At 60.3% G+C, this 18,913-nt stretch overlaps 1 protein-coding gene across 1 annotated transcript in view; it reads right to left on the bottom strand.

Annotated features, from left to right (window-relative positions):
• ncf1 (neutrophil cytosolic factor 1) overlaps positions 1–18,913 on the bottom strand; it is a 260,991-nt gene that overhangs the window by 123,538 nt on the left and 118,540 nt on the right. Inside the window, exon 5 of the mRNA XM_072469128.1 lies at positions 17,943–18,001. Within this exon, the coding sequence (XP_072325229.1) occupies positions 17,943–18,001 (59 nt within the window). The remainder of the gene's footprint in view (positions 1–17,942; positions 18,002–18,913) is intronic.

Genomic DNA, 18,913 nt, shown 5'->3' with positions numbered 1-18,913 from the left:
GCTGGTGAGCAGGGTGGATCTCTGCCGATGAGCGGGGGGGTCTCTGCCGATGAGCGGGGGGGGGGTCTCTGCCGGTGAGCAGGGGGTCTCTGCCGGTGAGCGGGGGGTCTCTGCCGGTGAGCGGGGGGGTCTCTGCCTGTGAGCAGGAGGGTCTCTGCCGGTGAGCAGGGGGTCTCTGCCGATGAGCAGGGGGGGTCTCTGCCGATGAGCAGGGGGGTCTTTGCCGGTGAGCAGGGGGGTCTCTGCCGGTGAGCAGGGGGGTCACTGCCGGTGAGCAGGGGGGTCTCTGCCGGTGAGCAGGGGGGTCTCTGCCGGTGAGCAGGGGGTCTCTGCTGGTGAGCAGGGTGGATCTCTGCCGATGAGCAGGGGGGTCTCTGCCGATGAGCGGGGGGGGGGGTCTCTGCCGGTGAGCAGGGGGTCTCTGCCGGTGAGCGGGGGGTCTCTGCCGGTGAGCGGGGGGGTCTCTGCCGGTGAGCAGGAGGGTCTCTGCCGGTGAGCAGGGGGTCTCTGCCGGTGAGCAGGGGGGTCTTTGCCAGTGAGTAGGGGGGTCTCTGCCGGCGAGCAGGGGGGTCTCTGCCGGTGAGTGAGGGGGTCTCTGCCGGTGAGTGAGGGGGTCTCTGCCGGTGAGTGGGGGGTCTCTGCCAGTGAGAGGGGGGTCTCTGCCGGTGAGCAGGGGGGTCTCTGCCGGTGAGCAGGGGGTCTCTGCCGGTGAGAGGGGGGTCTCTGCCGGTGAGAAGGGGGGTCTCTGCCGGTGAGAGGGGGGTCTCTGCCGGTGAGCAGGGGGTCTCTGCCGGTGAGCAGTGGGGTCTCTGCCGGTGAGCAGGGGTCTCTGCCGGTGAGCAGGGGGGTCTCTGCCGGTGAGCAGGGGGGTCTCTGCCGGTGAGCAGGGGGGTCTCTGCCGGTGAGCAGGGGGTCTCTGCCGGTGAGCAGGGGGTCTCTGCCGGTGAGCAGTGGGGTCTCTGCCGGTGAGCAGGGGTCTCTGCCGGTGAGCAGGGGGGTCTCTGCCGGTGAGCAGGGGGGTCTCTGCCGGTGAGCAGTGGGGTCTCTGCCGGTGAGCAGGGGTCTCTGCCGGTGAGCAGGGGGGTCTCTGCCGGTGAGCAGTGGAGTCCTCTGCCGGTGAGTGAGGGGGGGGTCTCTGCCGGTGAGTGGGGGGTCTCTGCCGGTGAGATGGGGGGGGGGGGTCTCTGCTGGTGAGTGGAGGGGTCTCTGCCGGTGAGTGGGGGGGTCTCTGCCGGTGAGAGAGGGGTCTCTGCCGGTGAGATGGGGGTCTCTGCCGGTGAGAGTGGGGTCTCTGCCGGTGAGAGGGGGGTCTCTGCCGGTGAGCAGGGGGTCTCTGCCGGTGAGCAGTGGGGTCTCTGCCGGTGAGCAGGGGGTCTCTGCCGGTGAGCAGGGGGGTCTCTGCCGGTGAGCAGGGGGGTCTCTGCCGGTGAGAGTGGGGTCTCTGCCGGTGAGCAGGGGGGGTCTCTGCCGGTGAGCAGGGGGGTCTCTGCCGGTGAGCAGGGGGGTCTCTGCCGGTGAGAGGGGGGTCTCTGCCGGTGAGCAGGGGGTCTCTGCCGGTGAGCAGGGGGTCTCTGCCGGTGAGCAGTGGGGTCTCTGTCGGTGAGCAGGGGTCTCTGCCGGTGAGCAGGGGGGTCTCTGCCGGTGAGCAGGGGTCTCTGCCGGTGAGCAGGGGGGTCTCTGCCGGTGAGCAGGGGGGCCTCTGTCGGTGAGCAGGGGGGTCTCTGCCGGTGAGCAGGGGGGTCTCTGCCGGTGAGCAGGGGGGTCTCTGCCGGTGAGCAGGGGGTCTCTGCCGGTGAGCAGGGGGTCTCTGCCGGTGAGCAGGCGGGTCTCTGCCGGTGAGCAGTGGGGTCTCTGCCGGTGAGCAGGGGGTCTCTGCCGGTGAGCAGGGGGGTCTCTGCCGGTGAGCAGTGGAGTCCTCTGCCGGTGAGTGAGGGGGGGGTCTCTGCCGGTGAGTGGGGGGTCTCTGCCGGTGAGATGGGGGGGGGGTCTCTGCCGGTGAGTGGGGGGTCTCTGCCGGTGAGATGGGGGTCTCTGCCGGTGAGATGGGGGGGGGGGGGGTCTCTGCCGGTGAGTGGGGGGTCTCTGCCGGTGAGATGGGGGTCTCTGCCGGTGAGTGGGGGGGGGTCTCTGCCGGTGAGTGGGGGGTCTCTGCCGGTGAGAGAGGGGTCTCTGCCGGTGAGCAGGGGGGTCTCTGCCGGTGAGCAGGGGGTCTCTGCCGGTGAGCAGTGGGGTCTCTGCCGGTGAGCAGGGGTCTCTGCCGGTGAGCAGGGGGGTCTCTGCCGGTGAGCAGGGGATCTCTGCCGGTGAGCAGGGGGTCTCCGCCGGTGAGCAGGGGGGTCTCTGCCGGTGAGCAGTGGGGTCTCTGCCGGTGAGCAGGGGTCTCTGCCGGTGAGCAGGGGGGTCTCTGCCGGTGAGCAGTGGAGTCCTCTGCCGGTGAGTGAGGGGGGGGGTCTCTGCCGGTGAGCAGGGGGGTCTCTGCCGGTGAGATGGGGGTCTCCGCCGGTGAGAGTGGGGTCTCTGCCGGTGAGCAGGGGGGTCTCTGCCGGTGAGCAGGGGGGTCTCTGCCGGTGAGCGGGGGGTCTCTGCCGGTGAGTGGGTGGGTCTCTGCTGGTGAGCGGGGGTTGGTCTCTGCCGGTGAGCATGGGGTCTCTGCCGGTGAGCTGGTGGTCTCTGCCGGTGAGCAGCGGAGACCTCTGCCGGTGAGCAGGGGGGTCTCTGCCGGTGAGCAAGGGGGTCTCTGCCGGTGAGAGTGGGGTCTCTGCCGGTGAGCAGGGGGGTCTCTGCCGGTGAGCAAGGGGGTCTCTGCCGGTGAGCAAGGGGGTCTCTGCCGGTGAGCAGGGGGTCTCTGCCGGTGAGTGGGTGGGTCTCTGCCGGTGAGTGGGGGAGACCCCTGCCGGTGAGTGGGGGGGGTCTCTGCCGGTGAGCATGGGGTCTCTGCCGGTGAGAAGGGGGTCTCTGCCGGTGAGCAGGGGAGACCTCTGCCGGTAATCGAGGGGGTCTCTGCCGGTGAGTGGTGGGGTCTCTGTCGGTGAGGGGGTGGTCTCTGCCGGTGAGCAGGGGGGTCTCTGCCTGTGAGCGGGGGGAGGGTCTCTGCCGGTGAGCAGGGGGTCTCTGCTGGTGAGGGGGGGTCTCTGCCGGTGAGCAGGGGGGGTCTCTGCCCGTGAGCAGGGGGTCTCTGCCGGTGAGCGGTGGGGTCTCTGCCTGTGAGCGGGGGGAGGGTCTCTGCCGGTGAGCAGGGGGTCTCTGCTGGTGAGGGGGGGTCTCTGCCGGTGAGCAGGGGGGTCTCTGCCGGTGAGCAGGGGGGTCTCTGCCGATGAGCAGGGGGTCTCTGCCGGTGAGCAGGGGGGTCTCTGCCGGTGAGCAGGGGGGTCTCTGCCGGTGAGCAGGGGGGTCTCTGCCGGTGAGTGGGGGGTCTCTGCCGGTGAGCAGGGGAGTCTCTGCCGGTGAGAGTGGGGTCTCTGCCGGTGAGCAGGGGGGTCCCAGCCGGTGAGCAGGGGGTCTCTGCCGGTGAGAGTGGGGTCTCTGCCGGTGAGCAGGGGGGTCTCAGCCGGTGAGCAGGGGGGTCTCTGCCGGTGAGCAGGGAGGTCTCTGCCGGTGAGTGGGGGGTCTCTGCCGGTGAGAGGGGGGTCTCTGCCGGTGAGCAGGGGGGTCTCTGCCGGTGAGCAGGGGGTCTCTGCCGGTGAGCAGGGGGTCTCTGCCGGTGAGCAGGGGGGTCTCTACCGGTGAGCAGTGGGGTCTCTGCCGGTGAGCAGGGGGGTCTCTGCCGGTGAGCAGGGGGGTCTCTGCCGGTGAGCAGGGGGGTCTCTGCCGGTGAGCAGGGGGGTCTCTGCCCGTGAGCAGGGGGGTCTCTGCCCGTGAGCAGGGGGGTCTCTCCGGTGAGTGGGTGGGTCTCTGCTGGTGAGCAGGGGGGTCTCTGCCGGTGAGCGGGGGGGGGGGGGGGGGGAGTGTCCCTGCTGGTGAGCAGGGGGGTCTGTGCCGATGAGCGGGGGGGTCTCTGCTGGTGAGCGGGGGTTGGTCTCTGCCGGTGAGCATGGGGTCTCTGCCGGTGAGCTGGTGGTCTCTGCCGGTGAGCAGCGGAGACCTCTGCCGGTGAGAGGGGGGTCTCTGCCAGTGAGCAGGGGGGTCTCTGCCGGTCAGCAGGGGGTCTCTGCCGGTGAGCAGGGGGTCTCTGCCGGTGAGTGGGTGGGTCTCTGCCGGTGAGTGGGGGGTCTCTGCCGGTGAGTGGGGGACACCCCTGCCGGTGAGTGGGGGGGTCTGTGCCGATGAGCGGGGGGGTCTCTGCTGGTGAGCGGGGGTTGGTCTCTGCCCGTGAGCATGGGGTCTCTGCCGGTGAGCTGGTGGTCTCTGCCGGTGAGCAGCGGAGACCTCTGCCGGTGAGAGGGGGGTCTCTGCCAGTGAGCAGGGGGGTCTCTGCCGGTGAGCAGGGGGTCTCTGCCGGTGAGCATGGGGTCTCTGCCGGTGAGAGGGGGGTCTCTGCCGGTGAGCAGGGGAGACCTCTGCCGGTAAGCGAGGGGGTCTCTGCCGGTGAGTGGTGGGGTCTCTGTCGGTGAGGGGGGGGTCTCTGTCGGTGAGCAGGGGTCTCTGCCGGTGAGCAGGGGTTCTCTGCCCATGAGCAGGGGGTCTCTGCCGGTGAGCAGTGGGGGTCTCTGCTGGTGAGGGGGGTCTCTGCCGGTGAGCAGGGGGGGTGTCTGCCCGTGAGCAGGGGGTCTCTGCCGGTGAGCAGGGGGTCTCTGCCGGTGAGCGGTGGGGTCTCTGCCTGTGAGCGGGGGGAGGGTCTCTGCCGGTGAGCAGGGGGGTCTCTGTCCGTGAGCAGGGGGTCTCTGCCGGTGAGCAGGGGGTCTCTGCCGGTGAGCAGGGGGGTCTCTGCCGGTGAGCAGGGGGGTCTCTGCCGGTGAGCAGGGGGGTCTCTGCCGGTGAGCAGGGGGGTCTCTGCCGGTGAGCAGGGGGGTCTCTGCCGGTGAGCAGGGGGGTCTCTGCCGGTGAGCAGGGGGTCTCTGCCGGTGAGCAGGGGGTCTCTGCCGGTGAGAGTGGGGTCTCTGCCGGTGAGCAGGGTGGTCTCTGCCGGTGAGCAGGGGAGTCTCTGCCGGTGAGCAGGGGGGTCTCTGCCGGTGAGCAGGGGGGTCTCTGCCGGTGAGCAGGGGGGTCTCTGCCGGTGAGCAGGGGAGTCTCTGCCGGTGAGCAGGGGGGGCTCTGCCGGTGAGCAGGGGGGTCTCTCCGGTGAGTGGGGGGGGTCTCTGCTGGTGAGCAGGGGGGTCTCTGCCGGTGAGCGGGGGGGGGGGGTGTCCCTGCTGGTGAGTGGGGGAGTCTCTGCCGGTGAGCAGGGGGTCTCTGCCGGTGAGCAGGGGGGTCTGTGCCGATGAGCGGGGGGGTCTCTGCTGGTGAGCGGGGCTTGGTCTCTGCCGGTGAGCATGGGGTCTCTGCCGGTGAGCTGGTGGTCTCTGCCGGTGAGCAGCGGAGACCTCTGCCGGTGAGCAAGGGGGTCTCTGCCAGTGAGCAGGGGGGTCTCTGCCGGTGAGCAGGGGGTCTCTGCCGGTGAGCAGGGGGTCTCTGCCGGTGAGTGGGTGGGTCTCTGCCCGTGAGTGGGGGAGACCCCTGCCGGTGAGTGGGGGGGTCTCTGCCGGTGAGCATGGGGTCTCTGCCGGTGAGCATGGGGTCTCTGCCGGTGAGAGGGGGTCTCTGCCGGTGAGCAGGGGAGACCTCTGCCGGTAAGCGAGGGGGTCTCTGCCGGTGAGTGGTGGGGTCTCTGTCGGTGAGGGCGGGGTCTCTGCCGGTGAGCAGGGGGGTCTCTGCCCATGAGCAGGGGGGTCTCTGCCGGTGAGCGGGGGGGTCTCTGCCGGTGAGCAGGGGGGTCTCTGCCCATGAGCAGGGGGTCTCTGCCGGTGAGAGTGGGGTCTCTGCCGGTGAGCAGGGGGGTCTCTGCCGGTGAGCAGGGGGGTCTCTGCCGGTGAGCAGTGGGGGTCTCTGCCGGTGAGCAGGGGGTCTCTGCCGGTGAGCAGGGGGTCTCTGCCGGTGAGCAGTGGGGGTCTCTGCCGGTAAGCGAGGGGGTCTCTGCCGGTGAGTGGTGGGGTCTCTGTCGGTGAGGGGGGGGTCTCTGCCGGTGAGCAGGGGGGTCTCTGCCCGTGAGCAGGGGGTCTCTGCCGGTGAGCAGTGGGGGTCTCTGCTGGTGAGGGGGGGTCTCTGCCGGTGAGCGGTGGGGTCTCTGCCTGTGAGCGGGGGGAGGGTCTCTGCCGGTGAGCAGGGGGTCTCTGCCGGTGAGCAGGGGGTCTCTGCCGGCGAGCAGCGGGTCTCTGCCGGTGAGAGTGGGGTCTCTGCCGGTGAGCAGGGGGTCTCTGCCGGTGAGCAGGGGGGTCTCTGCCGGTGAGCAGGGGGGTCTCTGCCGGTGAGCAGGGGGGTCTCTGCCGGTGAGCAGAGGGGTCTCTGCCGGTGAGTGGGGGGTCTCTGCCGGTGAGTGGGGGGTCTCTGCCGGTGAGAGTGGGGTCTCTGCCGGTGAGCAGGGGGTCTCTGCCGGTGAGCAGGGGGGTCTCTGCCGGTGAGCAGGGGGGTCTCTGCCGGTGAGCAGGGGGGTCTCTGCCGGTGAGCAGGGGGGTCTCTGCCGGTGAGTGGGGTGTCTCAGCCGGTGAGTGGGGGGTCTCTGCCGGTGAGAGTGGGGTCTCTGCCGGTGAGCAAGGGGGTCTCTGCCGGTGAGCAGGGGGGTCTCTGCCGGTGAGCAGGGTGGTCTCTGCCCATGAACAGGGGGTCTCTGCCGGTGAGCAGTGGGGGTCTCTGCCGGTAAGCGAGGGGGTCTCTGCCGGTGAGCAGGGGGTCTCTGCCGGTGAGCAGGGGGTCTCTGCCGGTGAGCAGGAGGGTCTCTGCCGGTGAGTGGTGGGGTCTCTGTCGGTGAGCAGGGGGGTCTCTGCCGGTGAGCGGGGGGGTCTCTGCCGGTGAGCGGGGGGGTCTCTGCCGGTGAGCAGGGGGGTCTCTGCCCATGAACAGGGGGTCTCTGCCGGTGAGCAGTGGGGGTCTCTGCTGGTGAGGGGGGGTCTCTGCCGGTGAGCAGGGGGGGTCTCTGCCGGTAAGCGAGGGGGTCTCTGCCGGTGAGTGGTGGGGTCTCTGCCGGTAAGCGAGGGGGTCTCTGCCGGTGAGCGGGGGGGGTCTCTGCCGGTGAGCAGGGGGGTCTCTGCCCATGAGCAGGGGGTCTCTGCCGGTGAGCAGTGGGGGTCTCTGCTGGTGAGGGGGGGTCTCTGCCGGTGAGCAGGGGGGTCTCTGCCGGTGAGCAGGGGGGTCTCTGCCGGTGAGCAGTGGAGTCCTCTGCTGGTGAGTGAGGGGGGGTCTCTGCCGGTGAGATGCGGGTCTCTGCCGGTGAGTGGGGGGGGTCTCTGCCGGTGAGTGGGGGGTCTCTGCCGGTGAGATGCGGGTCTCTGCCGGTGAGTGGGGGGGGTCTCTGCCGGTGAGTGGGGGGGTCTCTGCCGGTGAGAGAGGGGTCTCTGCCGGTGAGAGAGGGGTCTCTGCCTGTGAGCAGGGGGGTCTCTGCCAGTGAGCAGGGGGGTCTCTGCTGGTGAGAGGGTGGTCTCTGCCGGTGAGCAGGGGGGTCTCTGCCGGTGAGCAGGGGGGTCTCTGCCGGTGAGCAGGGGGTCTCTGCCTGTGAGCAGGGGGGTCTCTGCCGGTGAGCAGGGGGTCTCTGCCCGTGAGCAGGGGGGTCTCTCCGGTGAGTGGGGGGGTCTCTGCTGGTGAGCAGGGGGGTCTCTGCCGGTGAGCGGGGGGGGGGGGGGGGTGTCCCTGCTGGTGAGTGGGGGAGTCTCTGCCGGTGAGCAGGGGGTCTCTGCCGGTGAGTGGGTCGGTCTCTGCTGGTGAGCGGGGGTTGGTCTCTGCCGGTGAGCATGGGGTCTCTGCCGGTGAGCTGGTGGTCTCTGCCGGTGAGCAGCGGAGACCTCTGCCGGTGAGCAAGGGGGTCTCTGCCGGTGAGCAGGGGGTCTCTGCCGGTGAGTGGGTGGGTCTCTGCCGGTGAGGGGGGGAGACCCCTGCCGGTGAGTGGGGGGGTTTCTGCCGGTGAGCATGGGCTCTCTGCCGGTGAGAGGGGGGTCTCTGCCGGTGAGCAGGGGAGACCTCTGCCGGTAAGCGAGGGGGTCTCTGCCGGTGAGTGGTGGGGTCTCTGTCGGTGAGGGGGGGGGTCTCTGTCGGTGAGGGGGGGGTCTCTGCCGGTGAGCAGGGGGGTCTCTGCCCATGAGCAGGGGGTCTCTGCCGGTGAGCAGTGGTGGTCTCTGCTGGTGAGGGGGGTCTCTGCCGGTGAGCAGGGGGGTCTCTGTCCGTGAGCAGGGGGTCTCTGCCGGTGAGCAGGGGGTCTCTGCCGGTGAGCAGGGGGTCTCTGCCGGTGAGGGGGGGGTCTATGCCGGTGAGCAGGGGGTCTCTGCCTGTGAGGGGGGCTCTCTGCCGGTGAGCAGAGGGTCTCTGCTGGTGAGCAGTGAGGGTCTCTGCCGGTGAGCAGGGGGGTCTCTGCCAATGGGCAGTGGAGTCCTCTGCCGTAAGCGAGGGGGTCTCTGCCGGTGAGTGGTGGGGTCTCTGTCGGTGAGGGGGGGGGTCTCTGCCGGTGAGCAGGGGGGTCTCTGCCCATGAGCAGGGGGGTCTCTGCCGGTGAGCAGGGGGTCTCTGCCGGTGAGCAGGGGGTCTCTGCCGGTGAGCAGGAGGGTCTCTGCCGGTGAGCAGGAGGGTCTCTGCCAGTGAGCAGGAGGGTCTCTGCCGGTGAGTGGTGGGGTCTCTGCCGGTGAGCGGGGGGGGTCTCTGCCGGTGAGCAGGGGGGTCTCTGCCCATGAGCAGGGGATCTCTGCCGGTGAGCAGTGGGGGTCTCTGCTGGTGAGGGGGGTCTCTGCCGGTGAGCAGGGGGGGTCTCTGCCGGTAAGCGAGGGGGTCTCTGCCGGTGAGTGGTGGGGTCTCTGCCGGTAAGCGAGGGGGTCTCTGCCGGTGAGCAGGGGGGTCTCTGCCGGTGAGCAGGGGGGTCTCTGCCCATGAGCAGGGGGTCTCTGCCGGTGAGCAGTGGGGGTCTCTGCTGGTGAGGGGGGGTCTCTGCCGGTGAGCAGGGGCGGTCTCTGCCCGTGAGCAGGGGGTCTCTGCCGGTGAGCGGTGGGGTCTCTGCCTGTGAGTGGGGGGAGGGTCTCTGCCGGTGAGCAGGGGGGTCTCTGCCGGTGAGCAGGGGGTCTCTGCCGGTGAGCAGGGGGTCTCTGCTGGTGAGCAGGGGGTCTCTGCCGGTGAGCAGGGGGTCTCTGCCGGTGAGCAGGGGGTCTCTGCCGGTGAGCAGGGGGTCTCTGCCGGTGAGTGGTGGGGTCTCTGTCGGTGAGGGGGGGGGTCTCTGCCGGTGAGCAGGGGGGTCTCTGCCCATGAGCAGGGGGGTCTCTGCCGGTGAGCAGGGGGTCTCTGCCGGTGAGCAGGGGGTCTCTGCCGGTGAGCAGGAGGGTCTCTGCCGGTGAGCAGGAGGGTCTCTGCCAGTGAGCAGGAGGGTCTCTGCCGGTGAGTGGTGGGGTCTCTGCCGGTGAGCGGGGGGGGTCTCTGCCGGTGAGCAGGGGGGTCTCTGCCCATGAGCAGGGGATCTCTGCCGGTGAGCAGTGGGGGTCTCTGCTGGTGAGGGGGGTCTCTGCCGGTGAGCAGGGGGGGTCTCTGCCGGTAAGCGAGGGGGTCTCTGCCGGTGAGTGGTGGGGTCTCTGCCGGTAAGCGAGGGGGTCTCTGCCGGTGAGCAGGGGGGTCTCTGCCGGTGAGCAGGGGGGTCTCTGCCCATGAGCAGGGGGTCTCTGCCGGTGAGCAGTGGGGGTCTCTGCTGGTGAGGGGGGGTCTCTGCCGGTGAGCAGGGGCGGTCTCTGCCCGTGAGCAGGGGGTCTCTGCCGGTGAGCGGTGGGGTCTCTGCCTGTGAGTGGGGGGAGGGTCTCTGCCGGTGAGCAGGGGGGTCTCTGCCGGTGAGCAGGGGGTCTCTGCCGGTGAGCAGGGGGTCTCTGCTGGTGAGCAGGGGGTCTCTGCCGGTGAGCAGGGGGTCTCTGCCGGTGAGCAGGGGGTCTCTGCCGGTGAGCAGGGGGTCTCTGCCGGTGAGCAGGGGGTCTCTGCCGGTGAGCAGTGGAGTCCTCTGCTGGTGAGTGAGGGGGGGTCTCTGCCGGTGAGATGCGGGTCTCTGCCGGTGAGTGGGGGGGGTCTCTGCCGGTGAGTGGGGGGGTCTCTGCCGGTGAGTGGGGGGGTCTCTGCCGGTGAGAGAGGGGTCTCTGCCTGTGAGCAGGGGGTCTCTGCTGGTGAGAGGGTGGTCTCTGCCGGTGAGCAGGGGGGTCTCTGCCGGTGAGCAGGGGGGTCTCTCCGGTGAGTGGGGGGGGTCTCTGCTGGTGAGCAGGGGGGTCTCTGCCGGTGAGCGGGGGGGGGGGATGTCCCTGCTGGTGAGTGGGGGAGTCTCTGCCGGTGAGCAGGGGGTCTCTGCCGGTGAGTGGGTGGGTCTCTGCTGGTGAGCGGGGGTTGGTCTCTGCCGGTGAGCATGGGGTCTCTGCCGGTGAGCTGGTGGTCTCTGCCGGTGAGCAGTGGAGACCTCTGCCGGTGAGCAAGGGGTCTCTGCCGGTGAGTGGGTGGGTCTCTGCCGGTGAGTGGGTGGGTCTCTGCCGGTGAGGGGGGGAGACCCCTGCCGGTGAGTGGGGGGGTTTCTGCCGGTGAGCATGGGGTCTCTGCCGGTGAGAGGGGGGTCTCTGCCGGTGAGCAGGGGAGACCTCTGCCGGTAAGCGAGGGGGTCTCTGCCGGTGAGTGGTGGGGTCTCTGTCGGTGAGGGGGGGTTCTCTGCCGGTGAGCAGGGGGTCTCTGCCGGTGAGAGGGGGGTCTCTGCCGGTGAGCAGGGGAGACCTCTGCCGGTAAGCGAGGGGGTCTATGCCGGTGAGCAGGGGGTCTCTGCCTGTGAGGGGGGGGGTCTCTGCCGGTGAGCAAGGGGGTCTCTGTCCATGAGCAGGGGGTCTCTGCCGGTGAGCAGGGGGTCTCTGCCGGTGAGCAGGGGGTCTCTGCTGGTGAGGGGGGTCTCTGCCGGTGAGCAAGGGGGTCTCTGTCCGTGAGCAGGGGGTCTCTGCCGGTGAGCAGGGGGTCTCTGCCGGTGAGCAGGGGGTCTCTGCCGGTGAGGGGGGGGTCTATGCCGGTGAGCAGGGGGTCTCTGCCTGTGAGGGGGGGTCTCTGCCGGTGAGCAGAGGGTCTCTGCTGGTGAGCAGTGAGGGTCTCTGCTGGTGAGCAGGGGGGTCTCTGCCAATGGGCAGTGGAGTCCTCTGCCGGTGAGTGGGGGGGTCTCTGCCGGTGAGCGGGGGGGTCTCTGCAGGTCAGCGAAGACTCCAGCCCAGTGAAGATTCCAGCCCAGTGAAGAATCCAGCCCAGTGAAGATTCCAGCCCAGTGAAGACTCCAGCCCAGTGAAGATTCCAGCCCAGTGAAGACTCCAGCCCAGCGAAGACTCCAGCCCAGCGAAGACTCCAGCCCAGTGAAGACTCCACCCCGAGTGAAGACTACACCCCAGCGAAGAAAAGAACGATGATGACAGAAGAGGGCAGATGATAACAACTTTTGTGAAGAGACCCAGAGTTCAGAGGCAAGGCCAATATAATCAGCAGAGCTCAGGGAAGAGTTATACCTGGTGGAGCAGCCTGGTCAAGCTTAACTGGATGGGCAGTATCAGAGTCTCAGGTGGACAGTACAATACGATACGTCTGCTTAAGGATTTAGAGTTGTTTTGTGAATAGAGTTTGGATCATAAGATTCTGTAATAAAATCAGGTTGAAGCACAAATTTTGTTCGTCACATGAGTGAGGGCACCTGGGTAAGCGAGTTATTAATACAAACTGGTCGAAGTGTTTAACATTTCAGACAATAAGCAGATCAAGCTTCCCGCTGATGATGGACTGGAAGATTCTGACCTTTATATTTTCTGGTCACCAATGTGAAATCGATGTACCTCTGGGAATGTGATTTAGACATTCTAAACCCTTTATGTTGTCTGTACTGGGTATGGGGAATACGCAGAAATTACAAAACTAACTGAGGTCCATTGTTGGTTATTGTCCCCCAGACACTCGGCGCCATCCACACAGAATGTTTACTTGGCAGAGGACATTTATTTCAAGAAAAAGAAGTTCTGTGTTGCAATCAACTCCTGCATCGATAAAAGAAACAAAATTGGCTAAATCCTTGCTGACTATTAGCTCCTATTAGTGGTCAAGATGCTGGACACGTAAGACAGGTGATTGGAGGATTCAGGGTCATCGTCCAGAGCATGGCCAAGGTACAGCTTACTCATGGACAACGTACAAGAAATAAACAGAGAACAAGCTGAGCATAGATTAACTACAGATTTCTAAAGCTTGACTCATTCCTTCAGTGAAATCTTATTTTAAATTGAGAAGCAGAGGCAGTTGCCAAGGTTTTCGGTGGAAGACTTCAACAACGCTGAAGAAACTTGTCAATTCCCCTTGGATCCCAAGAGCTTTTACTTCACGAACTCTTAGAATCCCTGCAGTACAGAAGGAGGACGTTTGGCCAATTACGTCTGCACTGGCCCTCTGGAAGAGCACCATATCTTGGCCCACGCACCCATCCCATCCCAGTAACCCTGCCTAACATTTTTGGACACGAAGGGGCAATTTAGCATGGCCAATCCACCCAACCTGCACATTTCTGGACAGTGGGAGGAAACCGGAGCAGCCGGAGAAACCCATGCAGACACGGGGAGAACGTGCAGACTCCACACAGGCAGTCATCCATGGCTGGAATTGAACTCAGGTCCCTGGCCCTGTGAGGCAGTAGTGTTAACCACCGTGCCACTGTGCTGCCCCTAAACCAACTAATTAAGCATGTAGAATTGCATCAAAACCTTCATGTAGACTACATTACTTGTGCTACCCTCCTTGTTCATCATCCTGTATATTTCTCAAAACATTTAATAAAATTGACCAGTCAGGGGTCTTTACTCAACTAGTCCATATTTCCCCTCTCAAAATGTTTATTCAATCCAATATTTCATATCCATCCTCTGTACCAACAATGTCTACATCATACCCTCTTTTCTGAAAACCAATACAAAGTATTCATTAAGAATCATGCTCATGTCCTGTTCGTCCACACACCAGTTCTCTTCTTTGTCTCCAATCAGTTTTCATCAGTATTCACACAGGAAAAAGACAATGTTGTCGATGAGAATACTGAGATTCAGGCCACGAGACTAGAAGGGCTTGAGGTTCACAAGGAGGAGGTGTTAGCAATTCTGGAAAGTGTGAAAATAGATAAGTCCCCTGGGCCGGATGGGATTTATCCTAGGATTCTCTGGGAAGCTAGGGAGGAGATTGCTGAGCCTTTGGCTTTGATCTTTAAGTCATCTTTGTCTACAGGAATAGTGCCAGAAGACTGGAGGATAGCGAATGTTGTCCCCTTGTTCAAGAAGGGGAGTAGAGACAACCCCGGTAACGATAGACCAGTGAGCCTTACTTCTGTTGTGGGCAAAATCTTGGAAAGGTTTATAAGAGATAGGATGTATAATCATCTGGAAAGGAATAATTTGATTACAGATAGTCAACACGGTTTTGTGAGATAGTCAACACGGTAGGTCGTGCCTCACAAACCTTATTGAGTTCTTTGAGAAGGTGACCAAACAGGTGGATGAGGATAAAGCAGTTGATGTGGTGTATATGGATTTCAGTAAAGCGTTTGATAAGGTTCCCCACGGTAGGCTACTACAGAAAATACGGAGGCATGGGATTCAGGGTGATTTAGCAGTTTGGATCAGAAGTTGGATAGCTGGAAGAAGACAAAGGGTGGTGGTTGATGGGAAATGTTCTGACTGGAGTCTAGTTACTAGTGGTGTACCACAAGGAGCTGTTTTGGGGCCACTGCTGTTTGTCATTTTTATAAATGATCTGGAGGAGGGCGTAGCAGGATGGGTGAGTAAATTTGCAGATGACACTAAAGTCGGTGGAGTTGTGGACAGTGCGGAAGGATGTTACAAGTTACAGAGGGACATAGATAAGCTGCAGCGCTGGGCTGAGAGGTGGCAAATGGAGTTTAATGCAGAAAAGTGGATGAGCAGAGAGATCTCGGTGTCCATGTACATAGATCCCTGAAAGTTGCCACACAAGTTGAGAGGGTTGTTAAGAAGGCGTACGGTGTGTTAGCTTTTATTGGTAGAGGGATTGAGTTTCGGAGCCATGAGGTCATGTTGCAGCTGTACAAAACTCTGGTGCGGCCGCCTTTGGAGTATTGCGTGCAATTCTGGTCGCCGCATTATAGGAAGGATGTGGAAGCATTGGAAAGGGTGCAGAGGAGATTTACCAGAATGTTGCCTGGTATGGAGGGAAGATCTTATGAGGAAAGGCTGAGGGACTTGAGGCTGTTTTCGTTAGAGAGAAGAAGTTTAAGAGGTGACTTAATTGAGGCATACAAGATGATAGAGGATTGGATAGGGTGGACAGTGAGAGCCTTTTTCCTCGGATGGTGATGTCTAGCACGAGGGGACATAGCTTTAAATTGAGGGGAGATAGATATAAGACAAATGTCAGAGGTAGGTTCTTTACTCAGAGAGTAGTAAGGGAGTGGAATGTCCTGCCTGCAACAGTAGTGGACTCGCCAACACTAAGGGCATTCAAATGGTCATTGGATAGACATATGGACGATAAGGGAATAGTGTAGTTGGGCTTTAGAGTGGTTTCACAGGTCGGCGCAACATCCCCGTAACCCCACCTAACCTGCACATCACTATACACTAAGGTGCAATTTAACATAGGCAATCCAGCTAACATGTACATTTCTGGACTGTGGGAGGAAATCGGAGCACCCGGAGGAAATCAGAACACCCAGAGGAAACCCACGCGAAGAAAACTCCACACAGTCACCCGAGGCTGGAATTGAACCCGGATCCCTGGCGCTGTGAGGCAGCAGTGCTAACCACTGTACCACTGTGCCATCCCTTCCTCCTTTAACAAGGCAACATCCGGTCGACATTAAATGGTATAGTTTCTTCATTTTCCAAGGTGCTTATTAAATATAAATGTTGTGGATCAAAACATTTCTTTTCCACAAATTCAGCCAAAGAATCAGACCAAACTAAAGGAACATTAGAATAGTCACATGGAAGAACATTGTGGGCAGCACGGTAGCACAGTGGTTAGTACTGTTAACAGGGCAAGGTTTACGATTGGGGGAACGGTAAATACAATGTTGTCAGACAAGAATTTGAAGTGCATAAGTTGGGAACATCGGCTGTCAGGGAAGGACACAAGTGAAATGTGGAACTTGTTCAAGGAACAGGTGCTACGTGTCCTTGATATGTATGTCCCTGTCAGGCAGGGAAGAGATGGTCGAGTGAGGGAACCATGGTTGACAAGAGAGGTTGAATGTCTTGTTAAGAGGAAAAAGGAGACTTATGTAAGGCTGAGGAAACAAGGTTCAGACAGGGCGCTGGAGGGATACAAGATAGCCAGGAGGGAACTGAAGAAAGGGATTAGGAGAGCTAAGAGAGGGCATGAACAATCTTTGGCGGGTAGGATCAAGGAAAACCCCAAAGCCTTTTACACGTGAGAAATATGAGAATGACTAGAGCGAGGGTAGGTCCGATCAAGGACAGTAACGGGAGATTGTGTTTTGAGTCTGAAGAGATAGGAGAGGTCTTGAACGAGTACTTTCTTCTGTATTTAGAAATGAGAGGGGCCATATTGTTGGAGAGGACAGTGTGAAAAAGACTGGTAAGCTCGAGGGAATACTTGTTAGGAAGGAAGATGTGTTGGGCATTTTGAAAAACTTGAGGATAGACAAATCCCCCGGGCCTGACTGGATATATCCAAGGATTCTATGGGAAGCAAGAGATGAAATTGCAGAGCCGTTGGCAATGATCTTTTCGTCCTCACTGTCAACAGGGGTGGTACCAGGGGATTGGAGAGTGGCGAATGTCGTGCCCCTGTTCAAAAAAGGGACTAGGGATAACCCTGGGAATTACAGGCCAGTTAGTCTTACTTCGGTGGTAGGCAAAGTAATGGAAAGGGTACTGAAGGATAGGATTTCTGAGCATCTGGAAAGACACTGCTTGATTAGGAATAGTCAGCACGGATTTGAGAGAGGTAGGTCTTGCCTTACAAGGCTTATTGAATTCTTTGAGGAGGTGACCAAGCATGTGGATGAAGGTAAAGCAGTGGGTGTAGTGTACATGGATTTTAATAAGGCATTGGATAAGGTTCCCCATGGTAGGCTTATGCAGAAAGTAAGGAGGCATGGGATAGTGGGAAATTTGGCCAGTTGGATAACAAACTGGCTAACCGATAGAAGTCAGAGAGTGGTGGTGGATGGCAAATATTCAGCTGGATCCCAGTTACGAGTGGCGTACCGCAGGGATCAGTTCTGGGTCCTCTGCTGTTTGTGATTTTCATTAATGACTTGGATGAGGGAGTTGAACGGTGGGTTAGTAAATTTGCAGAGGATACGAAGATTGGTGGAGTTGTGGATAGTAAGGAGGGCTGTTGTCGGCCTCAAAGAGACATAGATAGGATGCAGAGCTGGGCTGAGAAGTGGCAGATGGATTTTAACCCTGAAAAGTGTGAGGTTGTCCATTTTGGAAGGACAAATATGAATGCGGAATACAGGGTTAACGGTAGAGTTCTTGGCAATGTGGAGGAGCAGAGAGATCTTGGGGTCTATGTTCATACATCTTTGAAAGTTGCCACTCAAGTGGATAGAGCTGTGAAGAAGGCCTATGGTGTGCTAGCGTTCATTAACAGAGGGATTGAATTTATGAGCCGTGAGGTGATGATGCAGCTGTACAAAACTTTGGTAAGGCCATATTTGGAGTACTGTGTACAGTTCTGGTCGCCTCATTTTAGGAAGGATGTGGAAGCTTTGGAAAATGTGCAAAGGAGATTTACCAGGATGTTGCCTGGAATGGAGACTAGGTCTTACGAGGAAAGGTTGAGGGTGCCAGCCCTTTTCTCATTAGAACAGAGAAGGATGAGGGGCGACTTGATAGAGGTTTATAGGATGATCAGGGGAATAGATAGAGTAGACAGTCAGAGACTTTTTCCCCGGGTGGAACAAACCATTACAAGGGGACATAAATTTAAGGTGAATGGTGGAGATATAGGGGGGATGTCAGAGGTAGGTTCTTTACCCAGAGAGTAGTGGGGGCATGGAGTGCACTGCCTGTGGAAGTAGTTGAGTCGGAAACATTAGGGACCTTCAAGCAGCTATTGGATAGGTACATGGATTACGGTAAAATGATATAGTGTAGATTTATTTGTTCTCAAGGGCAGCACGGTAGCATTGTGGATAGCACAATTGCTTCACAGCTCCAGGGTCCCAGGTTCGATTCCGGCTTGGGTGACTGTCTGTGCGGAGTCTGCACATCCTCCCCGTGTCTGCGTGGGTTTCCTCCGGGTGCTCCGGTTTCCTCCCACAGTCCAAAGATGTGCAGGTTAGGTGGATTGGCCATGATAAATTGCCCTTAGTGTCCAAAATTGCCCTTAGTGTTGGGTGGAGGTGTTGACCTTGGGTAGGGTGCTCTTTCCAAGAGCCGGTGCAAACTCAATGGGCCGAATGGCCTCCTTCTGCACTGTAAATTCTATGATAATCTCTGATTAATCTAGGACAAAGGTTCGGCACAACATCGTGGGCCGAAGGGCCTGTTCTGTGCTGTATTTTTCTATGTTCTATGTTCTACTGTTGCTTCATAGCGCTAGGGTCCCAGGTTCGATTCCCGGCTTGGGTCACTGTCTGTGCGGAGTCTGCACGTTCTCCCCGTGTCTGCGTGGATTTCCATCGGGTGCCCTGGTTTCCTCCCACAAGTCCCGAAAGACGTGCTGTTAGGTAATTTGGACATTCTGAATTCTCCTTCCGAGTACCCGAACAGGTGCCGGAATGTGGCGACGAGGGGATTTTCACAGTAACTTCATTACAGTGTTAATGTAAACCTACTTGTGACAATAATAAAGATTATTATTATTATACATACCAGTCGAGTTTGTTTTTGTTTTGTCTTTTGGCAACAAATAGGTTTCTGTCTTTTTTGTCCTGTAAATGTCAAACACAGGCCATAAATCAACATACAAGTGTGCTGAACATAGATAAAGATGTGGCGGATGTGTGGAATAATTAATCTGCATCCGCATGTACTCTAGATTGAGTGGGTAACATGCCAGACATTCCTTGGAAATTAATATTGAATCAGGAATCATGATTCACCAAAATTAACACAAGCCAAATGACAGTAATGAAGAAAATAATGTTGCTAACGAGTGGCAAATCCCAGGGTCAGATAGGTTTCTTCCCTGGAAGTGGGTGACAACATCACAGCTATTCCAACTAAAATATTTCAAAGTTTTCTCAATTCAGGAACTGTTCTTTTAGATTGATGCATTGTCACTCTGCTACTTAAGGAAGATAAGAAAAGAAAAACAGAAATATAGTCCAGTTAGCCAAGCACAGATAGAAAGTTAGCAAATGCAAAACTGTTTTCAAAAAAAGGAGGGAGAGAGCAAATAGGGAACTGCAGACCTCGCAACTTGACATCAGCCATTGGGAAAATGCTGAAATCTATTATTGTTTGGAAATTTTAACAATATGCTTAGAAAATCACAGAATGATAGAATTTACAGTGAGGAAGGAGGCCATTCGGCCCATCGAGTCTGCACCGGCCCTTACAAAGAGCACCCGACTGAGGCCCAGGTAACTACCCTATCCCCGTAACCCAGTAACCACCACTTAACATTTCTTTTGGACACTAAGGGGCAATTTAGCATGGGCACCTAACCCGCACATCTTTGGACTGTGGGAGGAAACCGGTGCACCCGGAGGAAACCCACGCACACACGGGGAGGATGTGCAGACTCCACACAGACAGTGACCCAGTCGGGAATCGAACCAGGGACCCTGGAGCCGTGAGCAACTGTGCTAACCACTATGCTACCGTGCTGCCAAGAGCAC

The sequence above is a fragment of the Scyliorhinus torazame genome, chromosome 12 (genome assembly GCF_047496885.1).
Source record: "Scyliorhinus torazame isolate Kashiwa2021f chromosome 12, sScyTor2.1, whole genome shotgun sequence".
NCBI classification, from domain to species: Eukaryota; Metazoa; Chordata; class Chondrichthyes; order Carcharhiniformes; family Scyliorhinidae; genus Scyliorhinus; species Scyliorhinus torazame.
This window is presented reverse-complemented; position numbering and strand designations above follow the sequence as displayed.